This window comes from Rhincodon typus, chromosome 6, assembly GCF_021869965.1.
Source record: "Rhincodon typus isolate 14 chromosome 6, sRhiTyp1.1, whole genome shotgun sequence".
Taxonomy (NCBI): Eukaryota; Metazoa; Chordata; class Chondrichthyes; order Orectolobiformes; family Rhincodontidae; genus Rhincodon; species Rhincodon typus.
Window position 1 is genome coordinate 19,709,590 of NC_063337.1, and position 21,985 is coordinate 19,731,574.

Here is a 21,985-nt window from a genome sequence, read left to right on the forward strand (position 1 = left end):
ATGACTGACCCCCAAGAACCACAAGCATCTTTCCCTGTGACAGATACAAATCCACTTTGCGGAGAGTTTTCCCCCTGATTCTGTACGCTAGTTTTGTTGCCACATCCGCCAAATACAGTCTTGAAGTCTCACCTCCCTGTCTCTTCAGGAGTCCAGCTGTTTTGTTCACATTTGAACTAGGGTTGATGTGAGTTCAGGATACTGGCAGAACACAAACTGAGCGTCAGTGGTTTCAATTACGCAAGTGCTGGTTGATAGCACTGTTGGTACACTTTCCATCAGTTTACTGATGTTCAAGAGTAGACTGATGGGATACTAATTTGCAGGTTGGACAGGACATACATGGGCATTTATCCTCCATGTTGGCTAGATGCCAATATTGAAGCTGTACTGGAACAGCTCGGTTAGGGATTGAAGCAAAATCTGGAACACAAGTCTTCACTACTTCTGCAGAAGATTGTCAAGGCCCACAGCCTTTGAATAATCCAGTGCTTTCAGCTGTTTTGTGATATTACATGAGTGAATCGAATTGGCTAAAGATTGGGAACTATGGTACTGGAAATCATTGGAGGAAGTAGTGATGGATCATCCTCTCATTATTTCTGGCTGAAGAATACTGAGAATGTTTCAGCCTTATTTGCACTGATGTGCTCTACTCCTTCCTCATTGAGGATGAGAATACTTGTGGCTCCAGTGAGTTGTTTAATTTTTCACTACCATTCATGACTGGATCTGCTGACTTAGATCTGACCCAATGTCTGTTGACTTACTCAGTTCTGTCCATTATTTGCTGCATATGCCATTTGGCGTGCAAGTAGCCCTGTTTTGTAGTTTCACTATTTTGACATCTCATTTTTGGCATGCCTGGTGCTGCAACTGGCATGCCCTCCAGTCCTGTTTGTTGAACTAGTCTTGATCCCCTGACTTGATGGCAACTGTAGAGTGGGGATATGCCAAACCATGAGGTTGTACATTGTGTTCGACCTCAATCCCTCTGCTGCTGAATTCCTAATGTGCCTCATAGCTGCCCAGTCTTGAGTTGCTAGATTTGTTTGACATCAATCCTATTTAGCACAGTGGTAATGCCACACAACACAGTGGAAGGTATCCTTGCTATCCCATTGAGCATGCTGACAGTGCCATGCAACACGATAAATGGTATTCTTACTGTGAAGACATCACTTCATCTCCACAAGGTGGTCAATCCAACAGATACTGTCCTGGACAGCTGTATCTGCAGCAAGCCTGTTGATGAGGATGAGGCCAAGTATTTTCCCTGTTGTTGGTTCCTTCACCATCTGCTGCAGACCCAGTCCAGCAGCAATGTCCTTTAGGATTTGACTAGCTTGATCAATACTGTTGCTGCCAAGCCATTCATGGTGATGGACATTGGAATCCCCACCCAGAGCATATTCTGTGCACCTGCCACCCTCATTGCTTCCTCAAAGTTTTGTTCAACATTGGGAGGAGAACTAATGTGTCAGCTGGGGAAGGGTTCAGGAAGGAGTAATCGGCAAAAAGTTTCCTTGCTCATGTTTGAGCAGATGCCCTGATTGTATACCAGTGTGCCACCACCTCTGCCAGGTCTGTGGGACAGGACATAGCCAGGGTTGGTGATGGTGATGTCCGGGATGTTTTCTGTAAGCTGTGATTCTGAGTGCCAAGGTATTGCTTGACTAATCCATGAGACAGCTGTCCCACTTTAGGCACTAGTGTGTGGATGACTTTGCAGGGTAGACTGGGCTGAGTTTGCCATTGTCATTCCCAGTGCCTAGGTTGATACCAGGTGGTCTGCCCAGTTTCATTCCTTTTTTGAGAATTTGTAATGGTTTGATACAACTGAGTGGCTTGTAGGGCCATGTCAAAAGGCAGTTAAGTGTCAAATACATTGGTGTGGGTCTGGAGTTACACATGGATCACAGCAGGTGAGGCTGGCAGATTTCTTGCCTAAAGTGAACCAGATGGATTCTTCAATGATTTAATGGTCATAAAGCCGCCTTAATTCCAGATTTTTAAATTCAATTTCCATTATCTGTTGTGGTAAGATTTGAACCCAGAACCCAGCATATTACCTGAGTTTCTGGATTACTAGTCTGCGACAATACCACTGTGCTACTGTATCTCCTCCAAATTAGGCCATTTGTCATACCCTGGCTGGTGAGGCTGTTGTAGCACAGTGGTAGTATCCCTACCTCCTGAGTCAGGAAACCTGAGTTAAAGTCTCACCTGCTCTGGCGTTGTGTAATAACATCTCTGAACAGGTTGATTACGAAGTATCTCCAGTGGCTGGTGTCTTGCTGAGCTGAATGGCCCGGCTACTCTCATACCCAGAGATAGCAAGAACTGCAGATGCTGGAGTCAGAGACAACACAGTATGGGGCTGGAGGAACACAGCAGGCCAGGCAGCACCAGAAGAGCTCCTCTGATGCTGCCTGCCCTACTCTCGTACGCACTTTGCTTTTACATTTACATCTGAAATCCACATCTCAGTAGGAATCTGGGTTTAAGTAAAAAGAAAAGACAGAAATATCACTTTAAAAAAGAAAAACAAAATTGGGCCCAGAATTTCCTTTTAAATTAGCACCATACAAATGTCGCAACTCTGTTGTGGGAATGTTGTTACAAATGCCCCTTGTGGTTATAGTTAGGCAGCCCAGCAAGTGGCTCCACTGACTGCAAAAGTTAGCTCTGGAGATAGAATTTAAAGGTTGGGAATTCTAAACATAATTTACTTTCTGATGTTAAACAATATGCCATGACATGAAAGCAATTAATAATATTTTGAGTGGCTGCAATATCTGGCAAAATTCTTTCAATGCTAATATAAATATGAAGCTAATCATTTTTTTCTTGAAGAAAACATGGCTCCTTAGTTGTTCAGCTCACCCATTTCATAATAAAATATATTTTTTCAGAATATGGTGCATTGATTTTTCTCCCTGTAAAAATTTTGAAGTTCTTAAGCAAAGCATTATGGCCATAATTTTCAAATTCTCTTGAACATCAAGGAAAGTTGAGTGAATGACACCTTTACAGAGATGTTGCTTCAGAACTCTTTAAATCACCCTGGCGTTGCATTAACCTGCTGTTATAACTGGGAAGTGAGCTAGTTTAATATTGGTAATGTTTTGAAGCTTATTGTCTTCATCAAATAGTTGGCTGTATATATTAAAACAAACTTATTAAGAATCATGTGCACTTGGTTGGGAACCGTAGATGTAGGAGCAGAGGTAGGCTATTCAGCTTATCAAGTGGGCCATGCCATTCAATGAGATCATAGCTGATCTGATAATCCTCAACTTCAGTTTTGCACCTTTTTCCTATAACCCTCGATTCGCTTACTGATTTAAAAAGGTATCTCCGCTTTGAATATATTTAACAGCCTAGCCTCTAAACTGCTCTGTGGGAAAGAATTCCACAGGTTCACTGCTCTGAGAGAAGAAATTCCCCCTCATCTCTGTCTTAAATGGACTACCCCTTATTCAAGTTTATGCCCTTTGGTCCTGGACTCTTCCCCCAAGGGAAAACAATCTTTCTACATCTAACTTGTCAAGTCCCCTAAGAGTCTTGTTTGTTTTAATAAGGCCTGCTCTCATTCTTGAATCATAGGAACAGGAGTAGGCCGTTCAGCCTCTTGAGCCAGTTCTATCATTCACTGAGATCATGGCTGATCTGTAGTCTAACTCTTTTACACCTGCCTTTGGCCCATATCCCTTAATACATTTGCTTAACAAAAATTTCAGATTTAAAATTAGCAACTGAGTAACACTACAGTAGTTATGGGTTGCCATCCTTAAAATGCCCCTTTATCCCAACTCTGTCATCTAATATTCCCAAACTCCACTGAATACAGGCCCAAACCACTCAACCTTTACTCATAATGCAGTTTCTGTATATCCAGGATCCAGCTAATGAATCTCATCTGGACTGCCTCCAATGCCAGTGTATCTTACCTTGGATAAGGGGCCAAAACCTGTGTTCTAGTTATGGTCTGACTAGTGACTTGTATAGTTTTAGCAGGACATCCATATTTTATACTCGTAGAGTCATTGAAATGTACAGTGTGGAAACAGACCCTTCGGTCCAACTTGTCCATGCCAACCAGATATCCTACATAAATATAGTCCTACTTGCCAGCATTTGGCCCATATCCCTCAAAATCCTCAGACATAGTAAGAACTGCCGATGCTGGAGTCAGAGATAACACAGTGTGGAGCTGGAGGAACACAGGGTCCCAACACGAAACATCAGCTTTCCTGCTCTTCTGATGCTGCCTGGCCTGCTGTGTTCCTCCAGCTCTACACTGTGCTATCCCTCTTAAACCCTTCCTATTCATATACCCATCCAGATGCCTTTTAAACGCCGTAATTATACCAGCCTGCACCACTTCTTCCGACAGCTCATTCCATAAACGCACCAACCTCTGTGTGAAAAAGTTGCCCCTTCGATCCCTTTTAAATCCTTCCCCTCTCACCTTAAACCTATGCCCTCTAGTTTTGGACTCCCCCATCCCAGGGGATCCATGCCCCTTATGATTTTATAAACACTATAACATCACCTTTCAGCATCCACTCCAGGGAGGCCTATTCAGCCTCTTCCTGTAGCTCAAACCTTCCAGCCCTAGCAACATCCTTCTAAATCTTTTTTGAATCCTTTTAGGTTTCACAACATTTTTCCTGTAGCAGGGAGACCAGAATTGCACACAGTATTCCAAAAGTGGCCTAACCAGTGTTCTGTACTACAGCAAACATGACCTCCCAACTCCTGTACTCAATGCACTGACCAACAAGAGCAAGCATACTAAACGCCTTCTACTTGCGACTCCACTTTCAAGGATCAATGACCCTGCATTCCAAGGTCTCTTTGTTCGGCAACACTCCCCATTACCCTACGTTAAGTGTATATGTCCTGCCCTGATTTGCCATTCAAAAATGCAGCACGTCACATTTATCTAAATTAAACTTCATCTGGTCAAGGTCCCGTTGTACTCTGAGGTAACCTTCTTTGTCTAGTGCACCTCCAATTTTGGTGTCATCTGCAAACTTACTAACCATACTTCTTTATTCACATCCAAAATCATTTGGATAAATGACGAAAACCAGTAGACATAGCACCGATCCTTGTGGCACACTGCTTGTCACAGGCCTCCTCTTGATTCCCTTTGAAATAAATAACAATATTTTATTTGCCTTCACAATAGCCACTGAACCTGTATGCTAGCTTTCAGTGATTTATGCGCAGGGACTCCCAAATCTCTTTGTGTTATAACTTTATACCGTCTCTCTCCATTTAAATAATATTAAACTCCTCTATTCTTCCTGCCAAAAGTGTATAACCTCGCATATTCCCACATTATATTCCATCGGCCAAGTTTTTGCTTGTTTGCTAACTTATCTGTATCCCTCTGTAAACAAAATGTTATCCTCATCGCTTGCCTTCAACCTATTCTTGTGACATCTGCAAACTTGGCAAGCCTTCCGCATCGGAGCCATATAAAATAAATAATTGTGGACCCCAGCACTTATCTCTGTGGCACTCCACTAGTTACAGGTTCGCCATTCTGAAAATACCCCCTTATCCTAACTGTCTGTCATCTGTTACTTAATCAATCCTCCATCTATGCAAATATACTGTTTGCAACATCATAAGCTCTTATCTCATGAAGTAGCCTAACATGTGGTAACTTATCAAATACCTTATGAAAAGCCAAATATATTGCATCCTGTGCTTTCCTCTTATCTATTCTACTTGTTACATCCTCGAAGATTTCTAGTAAACCTGTCAGGCATGATTTCCCCTTCGTTAAGCCAAGCTGAATCTGGTTGATCATATTAGGTATTTCTAAATGCTCTGCCTTTAAATCCATTTTCCCAATTACAGACATTAACTGCCTGGCTTTAGTTAGCTGTTTTTCTTTTGGCTCCTTCCTTTTTTAAATACAGATGTTACATTGGCATATATTCACTCCTCAAGGAATTTTCCAGACTCTAAGGATGAGTTTGTTGACTTGCTCACTGAGCTGGCTTGTTTTTGTTCAGATGTTTCGTCACCATGCTAGGTGACATAATCAATGGAGCCTCCGATGAAGCGATGTTATTTTACTCCGCTTGGAATTTATACTGTCCAGTCCGTTATGGCGAGTAGTGTCATTTCCAGTTTTGATCTGTACGGGTTCATATATGGGATCCAGTTCTATATGTTTGTTGATTGAAGTATGGGTGGAGAACCATACCTCTAGGAATTCCCGTGCGTGTCTATGTTTGGCTTGGGCGACTATGGTTACTTTGTCCCTGTTAAACTGATGGCCTTCATTGTCTGAATTTACCGGGTAAATTCAGACAATGAAGGCCATCAGTTTAACAGGGACAAAGTAACCATAGTCGCCCAAGCCAAACATAGACACGCACGGGAATTCCTAGAGGTATGGTTCTCCACCCATACTTCAATCAACAAACATATAGAACTGGATCCCATATATGAACCCGTACAGATCAAAACTGGAAATGACACTACTCGCCATAACGGACTGGACAGTATAAATTCCAAGCGGAGTAGAATAACATCGCTTCATCGGAGGCTCTACTGACTATGTCACCTAGCATGGTGATGAAACATCTGAACAAAGACAAGCCAGCTTGGCGAGCAAGTCAACAACCTCATCCATAACCAGAGCTACAGATCTTTGCCTATACTTTAGACTCTAAGGATTCTTGGAAGATTACTACCAGTGCATCCATTATCTCTATAGCTGCTATTTTGAATATTCCAGGATGTGTTCCATCAGACCTAGGTCAGTTAGCTCAGTTGGCCAGATGGCCTGAATGCAATGCATGGTATTACAGCATGTGGCTTCGTTCCTTGTACTAACTGCGGCAGTTCATGGAGGCTTGCCTTCCTTCACACTTAGACAATGGTGTCCTCCAAACGGTATGTGGCCAATTGTCCTTTTCTGTAATGGAGAAAGCTGTTTATGGTCCTTTATGGACAATAGCTAATCACCTCATTTCCAGACTAGTAACCCAATTTCCACTGAAACATCCACACCAAGAGCTGCAACTTGTATTTTGGGAACAGCTACAAAGTTGCTGGAAAAGCTCAGCAGGTCTGGCAGCATCTGTGAAGCATCACCCGAAATGTTATCTCTGATTTTTTTCTTCACAGATGCTGCCAGATCTGCTGAGCTTTTCCAGCAACTTTGTTTTTGTTCCTGATTTACAGCATCCGCAGTTCTTTTGGATTTTAACTTGTATCTTGGCTCTGCTTGAAGATTACAGTACTATTAAATTATTGGTTCTTATTAAATGTTTTTAGTATGATTGATATTCTTGTTTGTTTGTTTTTCAGAAAAAAAGACTTTTGCAGAGATTCTGGAGAATTTTCATCCAATTCGTTAAATTACCTGGCAGTAATTCTTAGTTACCTATGTGGGGTAATTATTATAACTCTCAGCACTGTCTGTCATCTGATGTATAAAAATATGCTGTGTACTGATGGTCTTTCTCATTGTAAATTATAATAAATTATATGAAATAATTATGCTGTTTTTATTTAATCCTGATATTAAAGGGTAACACACTTTAATGCAATCGAGACTAGTTTTATTCACAAAGCAGACAGATGGTTATTGATCTCTGAGCCTTTTGAGCAATGTGGTAATTTGAGGCAGACAGTAAACAAATTATTGCAATGCAGTTTAAATAACCTTTGAGAAATTTTAGCTAGAAATGCTGTAATTCTAGAAACTCAAACAATCTATTGTACCCTTTACACAATAGTCTATTTCTGCATAACACTTTTAATGTATACTGTCCCACTCTTATTAAGTGTTATGTAGATGCTTCAAAATTTGACACCAAACCACATATGACTAAAACTCTTCATCAGTGAGATTGGTTTTGAGGAGTGTCTTAAAGAATTTACAGCATTGAGCTGAGCGTACCAATGGTGGAGCAGTTAAATTGGGTTCTCAAGAGGCTAAAATTTAAGGAGTGCAGATATTTTGGAGGCTTGCAGATTTTGCTTCTCTCGGTGCAATGCCAATTTCACTTACATAGAGAGTCCTCCAGGCCAGAATAATTGACAAGTTACATAAGAAGTGTCATCTACTTTAATATTTGAGCTGTATTGATTATTTTTAGATACATACAAATTTACAGATTAGGAGCAGAAGTAGACCATTTGACAGATGATTTTGTAGAAGGTAAGATTTCTACATATTGCAATCATCAAGTGGTACTGAGTTTAGAGCTCTCGGGGTCAATAAAAATGTGAAATTAAAACAGATGGAATTGCGGGTAGTGTACTTACATGGATAGAGAATTGGTTGACAGACTGGAGAAAATAAGAGTAGGAATAAATCGTTTTCCGAGTGGCAGCCAGTGATTTATCGGTTACCATAGGGATCAGTGCTTAGACACCGGCTATTCACAATATACATTTAAATGACTGAACTAAATGTAATATCTTCAAGTTTGTAGATGTCACAAAGCTGGATTGAAGGGTTAATTTTGAGGAAACTTCAGAGATGCTTCAGTAGCAGAAGTATGTACTAATCTACAAGATGCCATGCAGAAATTCACCAAAGATCCTTAGCACCTGCTGGCGGCCTAGCGCCTCAGTGTTTAGCACTGCTACCTCAATGGCAGGGACCCAGTTTTGATTCCGCCATCGGGCAACAATCTGTGTGGAGTTTGCACATTCTCCCTGTGTCTGCGTGGGTTTCCGCTGGGTGCTCTGGTTTCTTCCCACAGTCCAAGGATATGCAAGTTAGGTGGATTGGCCATGCCAAATTGCTCAGGGATGTGCAGGTTAGGTACATAGGCCATGGGAAATGGAGGGTTACAGGTATAGGGTAGGGGGATGGATGTGGGTGGGATGCTGTTCAGATGGTCAGTGTGGACTCTTTGGGCCAAATGGCCTGTTTCCACACTGTAGGGATTCTATTCCTCCAAACCCACAGCCACTACAATCTAGAAGGACAAGGGCAGCAGATACATGGGAACACCATCTCCTGAAAATTCCCTTGCAAGCCACTCACCATCCTGACTTAGAAATATATCGCTGTTCCTTCAGTGTTGCTGGGTCAAAATCCTGGAATTCCCTCCCTAAGGCCATTTGTGGATCAACCTACAGCAGGCAGACTGCAGTGGTTCAAGAAGGCAACCAAGGGCAACTAGGGGCGGGCAGTAAAAGTGCTGGCTAATCAGTGATGCCCACATCCCACGAGTGGAAAAAAATATTTACCAAGTCGAGTGAATGGACAAGTACATGGCTGATGCAGTAAAATCTGGTTAAATGTGTGATTATTCACTTTGGCAAGAACAAAAGAGCAGATTATCTGAATAGTGATAGATTGGGAAAGGAGGAGGTGTAAAGTGACCTGGGTGACCCTGTATTATACCAGCCACTGAAGATAAACATGCAGATGGTAAAGAAGGCAAAGGGTATATTAGCCTTTATAGTGAGAGAATTCAAGTACAGGAACGGGGATGTCTTGCTACCTTTGTACAAGGCCTTGGTGAGACCATACCTGAAGTATTATGTGCAGTTTTAATCTGAGGCAGGATGTTCTAGCAATGGAGGAAGTGCAACAAAGGTTTACCAGACTGATTCAAGGGATTACAGGACTGATATATGAACACAGACTGAATCAATTAAAACTATATTCACTGGAGTTTAAAAGAATGAGGGAAGAGCCTCATAGTAAACTATAAAGTTCTAGTAGGTCTACACAGGGTAAAAGCAGGAAGGATTTTCCTGATGACCAGGGAATCCAGAACCTGGGGTCAATGTCTAAGCATATGGGGTAGGCCATTTAAAACTGAGATGAGAACTTTTTCACTAATGAGTGGTGAGTCAGTGGAATTCTGTGTCACGGAAAGCGCTTGAGGCCAAAACATTGAATGTTTTCAAGAAGGGGCTAGATATAATTCTTAGGGCTAAAGGAATCAAAGGATCTGGGGAGAAGGTAGAAGTAGGGCTACAGAGTTGGATGATCAACCATGATCATATCATACAGCAGAGCTAGCTCAAAAGGCTTAATGGCCTACTCCTGTCTTTATTTTTCTATGTTCCAAGTGGTGTAGGCTGAATTTAGGTTTATCGCCCACTGCTTGGTTTTCAGTCTGAGCTCAGTTGAATAGGATGGTGCAGCGTTAAAGCTATGGTGTTGCCAAATAAAGGGAATGAAAACCCGGATGAGTTATAATTGCTACTTCCAAGCAACAGAAGGGAGTCAAAACATGGCTCCACTTTCCTTGTTGTATAATTTACAAAGTTGATGCCTAGAATCAGAGTCCTAACAGCAGAGAGAGTCAATTTAGTGCATTAACCCATGTTAGCTTTCTGCTGAATAATCCAATTAGTTCCACTCCCTCACCCCCCAGACCCCTGCTTGTTTATTTCCTTCAAGTTTTCTTTGAAATCATCCATCAATTCCACTTCCATCCAAACATTATCGCTAAGTTTGCACCATCAGTTGTGCTGGTGTCCCAAAGGGGAACCTCAAGCAGAATTTTACTTCAGTTAATATTTTATCTTGCCGCTGATCATACCTGTCACAAATGAAAGCAAACCTTTACAAATTATTCTGGTATAGTGTGCTTCAGGTGAATAGATTTCCAGGTTTGACTTTTCTAAATAAGCACCCTTTATGCCTTTCTGCCACCACTGGCAAATTGAGGGATATGTGCCTACAATCACCTTGTCACAAAAATTCCTGGAAATGAGTGGTCTTGCAATTGGTCTGTTGTACTTAATCAATTGTATGAATTCACATGGGTTGTCCATTTAGAAAAGTGGCCCTGTTATATCAATATCTGGAGATAGACCTCCACAATGCACTGCTTTCAGCATATGGGTAATGGTCAGAGATCAAACCACATATTGGATCAGGTATGGCTGGCAAATGATTGAATTTATACAATGCATATTTCTGTCATATTTAATTATTCTTTTACCACAAATAGTCAGAGGCTGGGAATTCTACAGTGAGCAACTTACCTCCAGACTGCCCAAAGCCTGTTCATCATTTACAAGACACAAATCAGGAATGTGAAGGAATAATGGATTTCTGAAGAAGAGTCCCAACCCGAAACGTCAACATTCCTACCCTTATGAGCTTCTTCAGTTTCCGATGAATGTCCCGCCTCTGCATGATCTCTCATTATTCCTCTCCTTGTATATTAATGTTATATTCATCTTCTTTCATCAATAATAATTATAATATTCAACTATCAGTAGGTTGATTTGTTAATTGTGAAATGCTTAGTGTTTGTTTTTCTCAGCTTAGCCTATCTTTACAAAAATACAGTCATTGCAAGTTCAGGAAGAGGCTTTGAAGCATTCAGAGGCATTCTTTCCCTACTGCATGAAGCTTGAATGTCTTACTGACTCACATAGTCCTGTGATTACATGTGCAATAGCAAAACTTACACCTACTTATGTTCTCATTTTTTGGATATTTATTTCTTCTGGAGAACTGAATTAATATCATACAAGAAGCTTAGTTCACATCATAAATGCTTTATTCCACAGAGGAAACAAACAGCGCAATGGGAATGATCCAAGTTACCTAGTACAACTTGTGGCCACATAATAAAACAGTTGAAAGTACTACAAACTACAATGCTTCCATCAATGGTGAATCACGTTATTTAATTTAGAAACAATAATCCTTATGTATCATGTCCTGTAGCCAATAAGCATTGTCTCTGTGGTCCTCTTTCATTTATAATCTGTTGTCCAAGCCAATATTATTCAACGATAAAAGTAACTAATAGATTGTAGAAGACTTTACGATTTTCTGATGCTGTGAAAGGTGCCATATGAAAGGAATATCTTTTTTGCTGCATGTCTGTCTGCCGGGATGCTATCTTGCTTCACAAAACTCAAGTTGTTCCCCTGGTTGTTTGTGTTCTATTCTTTAAAAAATACCTCTCTGTGCAAAAAGCCTGTCTCTCCCACAGTTACCCAGGGAAGCTCATGAAATGTTTCTTTTTTACCCTCTGAGAGATGAAAGGCATTAACACCTTTCAATAAGATGTCTATTTTTCTAAAGTCACGAGGAAGATTGAAGGGGGAATGATTTACATATATACATCAATTTTTACAAGATGATAATCTCCAAAATCTATTTCTCTGGAGTTGGCTGAGGGGCATAAATTAACTAGAACACTGGGGTGAACTCCTATAACAGCACTTCTTTGAAATAGTGTCATAGGATCTTTAACTTTTACACGATATAAAAATAAGCACAAAGGCAAGTGGTGAGCAATTGAGAATCTTACTATGAATCTACAGAGGGATACAGACAGGCTAGGTGAGTGGGCAAAAGCTTGGCAGATGGAATATAATGTGGGAAGGTATGAGGTTATGCACCTTGACGGGAAAAATAGAAGATGGGAGTATTATTTAAAAAGAAGAAGACTGTAAGAGGCTGCAGAACAGAGGGATTGGAAGGTTCTCGAGCATGAATCACAAAAACATTAGCAGCCAAATATGTAATAGGGAATACAAATGGACTGTTGGCTTGTATTTGAAATGGAATTGAGTATAAAAATAGGGGGGTCTTGCTAAAACTATACAAGGTACTAGTCAAACCTCACCTGGAATAGTATGAATAGTTTTTGTCCCCTTATCTAAGGAAAGATATATTTGCCTTGGAGTCCAAAGAAGGTCCACAACGATGGCTGATCCTGGGTGTGGAGGGACTTTCTTTTAGGTGAAGTTTAATAGATTGGGCTTTTAGAAGAATGATGGGAGACTTTTTTAAAACAATTCTTAAGGAGCCTTGATAGGGGAAGTGCAGGGAGGTTGTTTTCCTTTAGGGGAGAGTCTAGGATCAGAGGATGTAATCTCAGTAAGGGGTCACATATTTAAGACAGAGATGAGGAGTAAATATTTCTCTCAGAGGGTATTGAATCTTTGGAATTCTTTGCCACAGAGGACTGCCGAGGCTGGGTTGTTTAATATATTAAAGGCTGAGATAGACAGATTTTTAATTAGCAAGGGAATCGAAGGTTATGTGAATAAATGAGAGAGTGGAGTTGAGGACTATTTGATCAGCCAAGGTGTCATTGAATGGCAGAGGGAACTTGACCTACTTCTGCTAATACATCTTGTGGCCTTATGAGCATTTAATGTCTCAGCCAAAAAATGATGCAGACACTACCTTGGGGAGTCAGATCACAATTATCAGGTTCTTGGAGTGAGACCTGAATTTACAGCCCATTGACTTGCAAGTGCTACCCAATGAATCACAATTGATACTTCGAGAAGAATCATTTCTTTGAATCCAGAGTAAAGTGAGTTCTTCTTCCCCATTTCTTTCAGGGGTAAAAGTAATCAGAAACCTAACACTGCAACATTATTGAACAGAAAGGCATATAAATGAGAAAAAAACATATCTTAAATACTCTGTCCAATTTTATTTGTGCCATATATGGGAACAATGCATTTTGTTCACGTTGATACAAATCATGTACCATTAGGAAAATTGTGCATATTGTAATAGTTGAATCAGCCATTTTCATCATAATACAGTTTACCAAAATGTTTCTTGCAGAAGGAAGGTTTCATCAGCTGATTTTAAAATTCACAAGTGCTGCACATTTAATCTTTCTGCCTTGTGGCTGGCAAAATTAGTACAGTTGAAGTCTCCTCTCAAAAAGCTTGTTGGTACTTTTGCAAATACAAATCCAATGGTGCATTCTGGATCATTCCCAACACATTCTGCAGTTGGAAGTCTGTAAGGTTTTATTTTGGTCTTTGTTAGTGGCCAAACAGAAAAGTTACCTTGCTTTCTCCTCAGATTCTTTCTTTCAGGTTGTTCATTCTTGGATGAGCAGTTATCTTTCTCTTCTTTGCATCAAAGCTACAAAGAAATTCCTATCATGTCCTTATACCTGCTGGTCAACATGTTGGCTTTTTTGGTCAATGTATTCAACACAGCACAGAGCCCCTTCACATGGACATAGAAAAGTGTCTCTAAATTTGTCTCGTCTTCATGTTCCAGGTCATAGGCATCGTTGATCTGTCGTTTCAAATCTTCAAGGGGCAGACGACCGCTCTCCACAATGTCTTTGATGTATTTCAGCTGGATGTAGCATTCATACAAGTTCTGAGAACTGACTGAGACATCTTTTGCTTCATTTTGATCCTCCAAAGGGATGTCTTGAAGGAGGCTGGGAAGCATGACTGTCTGCTCCATATTCTTCACTGCGGATGAATACTTGCTCATAGTGGCAACGAGGAAATTTGTTTGCTGTTGAGAGATGAAGGACTGCATATTGTTTGGTGTTGAGACGGCTGTGCAGCTGGAGCTGTGCAGCAGTTCTAGAGTCACAGAGGAGGAATGAGTAATCTCTCAGGATTTATGTACTGCTTAGAAATGGTACAATGTTACTTCAGTTCAACCTGTATATCAGATCATTTTCAAAAAGGTCACACAAACATAGCAGATTGGTATCTGATAGGTCCATGTTTAATTTGGATTATTTTAGGCATGTAACCATCTACTGTATCAACTGAAAACTGCCATTGACTTCAATAAATTATTTGCTTAGACATTACATTGACCGCTGGATCCATTAACAGTGGATTTCACAATAAAATGCAAGTGGTGTAATTGGTAGTCATATGTGATAGGATGCCAGCCGACATACAAAAGTTAAATATTTAACTGCATTCTGTAGGTCAGGGATATCTTGAGCAAATCTGGTTTATTGAAAAAAAGCACTTTATCTGATTGCTGTAAGTCTCAAAAATTATTTTTGGGGATGGGGATTTGAGAAAAAATAGAGATCAGTGGGATTCAGAAACATCATCCCTTGCTGCCTTTGGTCTATTTTTTGAAAAGTTAGAGGTGACAAATATGCAGTAGGGAGCTGCATGTTCTTAATAATGACAGCTCAGGTTCCCTTGTCAAAAAGAAATTTACAGGCTTCATTGGCTGTAGTCATGGAGCAGAAAATGACTTTGCATTGACAGTTCTGTGCTTTAAAGGGTAGCCTGTGCTGCATTTGAGGCTGAATTGCAATGCTTCCTAAATCCTGTTCTAATCCCAAAAGAAATGGCTTTTGAGGCTTACAGTACCTCTTGTAGTTTTTAAAATAGTTTACAAAGAATTTCTGACTTGCAGACTTTTAATCATTTATCCAACTTGATATTGGTTCAAGCTTTATTTTATCTGTATATGGTAAATTAAGGCAACAGTAGCAGCACTCTCTTTCTTTTACCTCCCCACAGCCTCAATACAATGCTCCAACTTAGAGTTATGGAACCATAAAGTTATTATAGTCTTGATGGATCTTCTTTAGTTGGTTGTTAGTCTAACTATTCATACGCTCAGGGTCATTCAGCGAGTCTGTACATGCAAACATATGAATCAGGAGCAAGAGGAAGCCTCTTGGCTCTTTGAGTTAGATCCATCGTTCAATAAGATCATGCCTGATCTGGTAACTGTACGTTCCTGCCTATCTGTAATAATCTTTAAATCTTTTGCTTATCAAGAATCTATCTACCTTTGCCTTAAAAAGATTCATAGACTAGTTTTCAACCTTCTGAACTCCAAAAGGTCCAAGCCTACCTGTTCAATCTTTCATCATAAACCAACTGGCCATTCTGGGCATTAGTCATAGAACCTTCACTTTCAACACTTTTACATCATTCCCTAAATGAGGAAACCAATACTGTATGCAATATCCCAGATCTGGTCTCACTAATGCTGTGTATACATGGACAATAACTTTCATACTTTTCTATTCATTTCCCCTTACAATAAATGATAAAATTCTAATCACTTTCATAATTAATTTCTGGATTCCAACCTTTTGCAATTCATGTCCTTGGGCACCCAGATCCTACTACTTCTCTGAATTCAGCAATTTCTCATCATTTAAATAACACACTTTTTAATCATCCTGCCAAAATGAAGAATTTTACATTTTCTCACATTATACTCCATTTGTCAAATCTTTGTCTATTCACTTAACCCCTCTATATCACCCTGTCCTATGTTCTCTTCACAATTTACCTTCCTACCAAGCTATGTGTAATCAGTAAATTTAGCAACTATAGCTCCAACTCCTTTCTAGCTTCATTCAAGTCATTTGTTAAAATTGTAAAAAGTTGAGGCCTCAGCACTGATCCCTGTGGCACACTACTTGTTACAATCAGAAAATGAACCTGTCATGCCTACTTTCTGTTTCCTCTTAACCAGCCATTCCAATAGGTTACCCCTACACAATGAGACTTTATTTTTCAAAATACCCTTTGATGAAACATACATAAGAGTAGAGTATTCGACCATTCGAGCCTGCTCCATCATTCAATAAGATCACGGCTGATCTGATTCTAACCTCAACTCTTCATTCCTGGATATCCTCGATAATCTTTCATTCCCATGGTAATCTAGAATCTATCTGCCCCTGTCCTAAGAATATTTTTTTTCTTTATTCATTAAAGGGATGAGGACGTCACTGACTAGGCAGCATTTATTGCCCACCCTGCAATTAAGAGTCAACCACATTGCTGTGGGTCTGGAGTCACATGTAGGCCAGACCAGGTAGGGATGGCAGTTTCCTTCCCTAAAGTGAACCAGATGGGTTTTTTCCCAACAATCGGCAATGGATTCTTGGTCATCATTAGATTCTTAATTCCACATATTTTATTGAATTCAAATTCCACCAATCTGTCATGACTGGATTTGAACCCAGGTCCTCAGAATGTTATCCAGGTCTCTGGATTAACAGTCCAGTGATAATACCACTAGGCCATTGCCCTGTATAACTGGGGCATAACCTCCTTACTCTTGCATTCAATTCCCCTCACAAAAAAACACAATATTCTATTAGCTTTCCTGATGACATGGTGTACTACATACTAACCTTGTGTGATTCATGCACCAGGACACCCAGGTCTCTCTGCATCTCAGAGCTCTGCAGCCTGTCACCATTTAGATAATGCTTCTTTTTCATTCTTTCTGCAAAAAATGGATTCACCAAAATTATGAAAATTGAGACAGTGCCTTACCAAATGCTTTGTGGAAAGATAAAGTACTTCCAACAGTTACTCCTTATCCATAACACATTTTGTCCAATCATAGAACCACATTTAACAGTAAAGGAATTTAGGGTTATGGCGAGCGAGCTGAGTCCATGAAAACATCGGCCATGATCTTATTGAATGGCAGAGCAGGATGGATGGGCCAGATGGCCTACTCCTGCTCCTATTTCTTGTGTTCTTATGTAACAGTAGATGTATGGGTTTTGGATTTGTAAGTGTTGTCTGAATGAGTACAATCTGTATTCTCCCTATTACGAACAATCATAAGGACTTGCTGGGAAATGGAAATGGAAATACGACTTGTGTAGCTACAGTGTAGAAGCAATGTGAAACAGCTTGTTTAACCAATTTTTTCTAGTTATTTGGTAGCACAGAACTTGACTATTGGTGAAAAAAGATGCAAACTGTCAACACTTCTGTCTTGCATGCATCAAGACGCTTCATTAGAAATACCAATTCATGAGGAAAAATTATGCTTTATGAGAGGAGAATGCTGATTGGTTGGCAGATAGACCCTGATTGGCTGAAGCACTGACATAGACAATGAAATGATCAATGATGATTGACAATTAACTGCCAGCTTTGTTTACATTTTAAACCAGGTAGGTTGACTCTGAAGCTTGGATAAAATTTGTCTTTTTTCAGGAATACTCTTTTCTTTTGTAATAACTTGCCCTTCCAGTCTAATATGACATTAGCTGGACAGTTTTCCTGTCCAAAAGCAGCTATTTTTGGCCCATTTGCAAGTCTGTGCAATAGTCAGTGAGCAATGATCTGATCAGAATAATTGTTGTCTTACAGGATAGCTTTGATGTACTCAATCTCTGCCTAATATTTCCAACATGAACAAATCTCTTGGGCCCTACTTACAAGACTGTTGATAAGGACAATCTTATAGTAAGGATTTCTTATACATTCCACCTCAAACTGAGATTCACATTTGAGATGGAGCAGTCTACAGGTTCCTCTTTCCTTGACATCCTAATTCAGAAATCTTTTAATAGGTTTCTATTTCTGTCTACCACAATCCTACCTTGTCTGTGTTGTAATTCCTGTAATCTACTTGTATAGTGTCATATAGCTCTACTGTATATAACATATATCATATTCCTCTAGACTTAGAGCCATCTGAAAAGTTGAATATAGAATAACTCTCCTTAATCCAAGGACTTCCACTTATATTTATAAAGAACAGAGATCCCAGAACGATCCCTTTTATTATGACTTCTATTGGGACTCATAACTTTTAGAAAGATATTTTAATCTCCAGTGGTAGAGTAACGACAAGATTTTAAACTTTAAGACTTTTACTGTAACAACAAATTAAAAGGGACATTGATGAACTAAGAAAGCTGACATTTTGGGTCAGGACCCTTCAGAAATGGGGGAGGGGGAAGGGAGCTAGGAAATAAATAGAGAGAGAAGGGGTGCGGCTGGGGAAGGTAGGTGGGATGGTGATAGGTGAGTGCAGGTAGGGAGTGGTGGGGACTGGTCAGTGAGGTGGGGGAGAAGATGGACAGGTTGTGTCAGGTCAAGGAGGCAGGGATGAGAGGGAGACTAACCCTCCTTTTCATCCCCACCTCCTTGACCTGACACAACCTGTCCATCTTCTCTCCCACCTATCCGCCACTCCCACCTCACTGACCAATCCCCACCATACCTACCTGCACTCACCTATCACTATCCCACCTACCTTCCCCAGCCCCACCCCTCTCTCTCTATTTATTTCCCAGCTCCCTTCCGACTCCTGCATTTCTGAAGAAGGGTTCCAACCTGAAACGTCAGCTTTCTTGCTCCTCTGATGCTGCCTGGCCTGCTGTTTTCCTCCAGCTCTGCACTATGTCATCTCTGACTCCAGCTTCGGCAGTTTTTACTATCTCTCATTGATGAACCAATGTTTATTTGGCAACTTATACTTGACAATTAACAAAAGATGAACCTTTTAAGAAGACTGACAATACTCCACCATCATTATACTTTACTATGTTGACCCTTAAGTGAGTACTTTATTTTTTTGGAAACAGTACAAAGTTATTTTCTGCTCTGTATTGCTTGCTTTCCCTTTTCCTTTCACAGTCAAGTGACTTCTAACCAACCCATACTCACAAACCCATAACACTGTGATGTTCGTAGATGTGATTCTACATTTGGACAACATTTGTGGGATAATCCTGAGTGCAAAATTTACACTGACAGCAATTTCAGATTGTTAGTCTGGCTTGCAGTGTGGCATGTTTGTGGGTATTGTAAGCAATATATATTAATACATAAGGCCCTGTTCTTGATTAATACAAAGAGCCCATTTCAACTCTGCCAAATAGGTGATAGCCATTTGCTGGTTCAATTCTCAGGGCAATGCCTTGACCAATCAGTCAACCAGAAATGAAAGAACAGTCCTGCTGATGCAGCAGATCTGAAATATAAACAGAGTACTGGAGAAATTCTGTTCTTCTGGCAGTATGTGTAGAGTAGAAACAGAATTAATGTTGTGGAAACATGGAAGATCAAGAAACTGGTAAGGAAAAGAAGCATAGAATATTAATGCATTCTAGTCAAGAAATGTAAAAATGGACTATAAAATCTTCTATAGGTATATAAAAAGGAAACGTTTTGCTAAGATGAATATGGCTCCATTTAAAGCAGTGTTAGGTGAATTTATATTTGGGAATAGAGTCTGGCCGATAAACCAAAAATGTTCCGTTTTCACTGAGGAGAATACAAGAAATCTCCCAGAATTAGCAGACCAAGTGACTAGGGAAAAAAAGGAATTGAAAGAAATTTGTATTAGTAAGAAGGATGTACTGGAGAAATTAATGGGGCTGTAAGTTGATAAGCACCCAGTGTTTTAGTCGATATCCAAAAGTATTGAAGGAGGTAGCTATAGAGTCACTTGATGCATTACTAAGTATATTTCAAAATTCCATAAATTCTGGAATAATTCCTGCACATTGGAAGCCAACAAATGTTGCCCCACTATTTGTGAAGGAGCACAAGATAGCAAGGGAGTTACAGGTCTGTCAGCTTTGCTGCCATGGTAGGAAAAATGCTAGAAAATATAAAAGACAGGGTAAATGAACACTTGGATAAAAATGAACTGATTGGGCATAGTCAGCATGGATTTGTGAATGGAGAATAGTATGATCCGGGTGATTTATCCACTCTCAGACCTTTCAGCTTCCCTAGCACATTCACCTTATTCATGGCCACTATACTCATCTCAGCCCCCAACTCCCTTGAAGTTCTGATTTGCCATAGGTGTCTCCCACCATGAAGACTAATGCAAAGTGCATATTCAGTTCCACTGCCATTTTTTTGTTCTCCATTACTACTTCTCCAGCCTCATTTTCCAGCAAACCAATGTCTACTCTTGCTTTTCTCTTACCTTTTAAATAACTAAAAAATCTCTTGCACTCTTCTTTTATATTACTATCTAGCTTACTTTCATATTTCACCTTCCTCCTTATTTCTTTTTAAATTATTCTCTGCTGTTTTTCTAAAGACTTCCCAGTCCTCTTGGTTCTTACTAATCTTCACACCATTGTATGCTTTTTCTTTTGCCTTTAAGCTGTCCCTGACTTCCCTTGTTAGCTCTGGTTGCCTTATCCTCCCCTTAATATGTTTCTTATTCTAGGGATGAATTTCTGCTGTGCTTCCCGAATTACCCCAGAAACTCCTGCCATTGCTGCTCCATTGTTTTCTCTGCTAGGATCCCCTTCCAATCAATTCTGGTCAGCTCTTCTCTTGTGTCTTTGTAGCTACCTTTTATTCAATTGAGATAGTATTACATTTGATTCCAGTTTCACCCTCAAACTGCATGGTGAATTTTATCATATTATGTCACTGCCTCCCAGGGGTTCCTTCACCTTAAGCTACCTAATTAAGTCGGCCTGAACTCGTGGAGGGTTCAGGAGGCAGCAAGCAAGACGCCCAAGCTTGAGGGTAGAATTCAGAACTGATCACAGAATACACATCAATCCTCCATTTCACTCTAGATTAAAGACTCAGAAACAGGGACCTTAGACACATCGCAAGGTTACTTGTCCAGTTCTGTGTGTTTTTATTTCTTACTGATACATACTTGTGCTGAACTTTATCAAATGAGCTTCTGAAAGTCCGTTATCGCATCATTCCATACATACTCACTGCAATCGAAAGAAAACAGCCATCCCTTTCACCAGAGATGTGTTAAAACTGAAATTCAGAAGTAGTTTACAGCTCCATCCTCTGCCTACTTCTGTTCCTTTGCATTCTGCCATGGTGGGCTGAGATTAATGAAGTTTGTGATCTGGAATTTTACAAATGCTGCAAAACTTGGCTGTATCTGGTGAGCAATATCCACAGAGGATATAAGTGCAATTGCAAGATGAGTAGCAAAATTTTCATGTTCTGACAAATTAATAAAAGCAGCAATTTCAGACTTAACCTGAATAAACCCAAAATGAAATTGACTTTTAAACTTTGGGGAAAAAAAGACATTGAAAAAATTGCAAGAAGTAATTCAACTTCACAAAATTATTTGGCACCTCTTATAAATAGGCGTTTTGAGAGTAAAAGTAAATAGCACGATCTCATGTGGTCAGCATGAAATCCCTTCTTTATCTGATCGGCATGCATATAGACACCGGGGAAATGATTGCTGTTATTCAAGTTCACTGGCAATCCTGCTTTTAAAATAAATACTGCAAGCAGCGCACGTTCACAGAAGCACTTCAGATCAATATCAGGCAGGACAATGATTACTGAGCTGAGTTTTGGCTTCCTCGTTATCCCATTATTCTGGTGAAAACTGGAAACCTGTGCGCCCGAGACAACAAGGTGCAGGGCTGGATGAACACAGCAGGCCAAGCAGCATCTTAGGAGCAGAGAGGCTGACGTTTCGGGCCGAGACCCTTCATCAGAAAAGGGGGAGGGGAAGGGGGTT

At 40.2% G+C, this 21,985-nt stretch overlaps 2 protein-coding genes across 2 annotated transcripts in view; one reads left to right on the plus strand and one right to left on the minus strand.

Annotated features, from left to right (window-relative positions):
• ndufc2 (NADH:ubiquinone oxidoreductase subunit C2) overlaps positions 1 to 7,533 on the plus strand; it is a 14,829-nt gene extending 7,296 nt beyond the window's left edge. The window contains exon 3 of the mRNA XM_020509910.2: positions 7,345 to 7,533. Within this exon, the coding sequence (XP_020365499.1) occupies positions 7,345 to 7,394 (50 nt within the window). The 3' untranslated portion in view covers positions 7,395 to 7,533. The remainder of the gene's footprint in view (positions 1 to 7,344) is intronic.
• A 4,035-nt stretch (positions 7,534 to 11,568) lies between these two features.
• Positions 11,569 to 14,411, minus strand: LOC109910596 (mid1-interacting protein 1-B-like). The gene has a single exon (XM_048597621.1). It carries the CDS (start codon positions 14,285 to 14,287, stop codon positions 13,874 to 13,876), a length of 414 nt encoding a protein of 137 aa, XP_048453578.1. The 5' UTR covers positions 14,288 to 14,411; the 3' UTR covers positions 11,569 to 13,873.
• Positions 14,412 to 21,985: the final 7,574 nt, after the last annotated feature.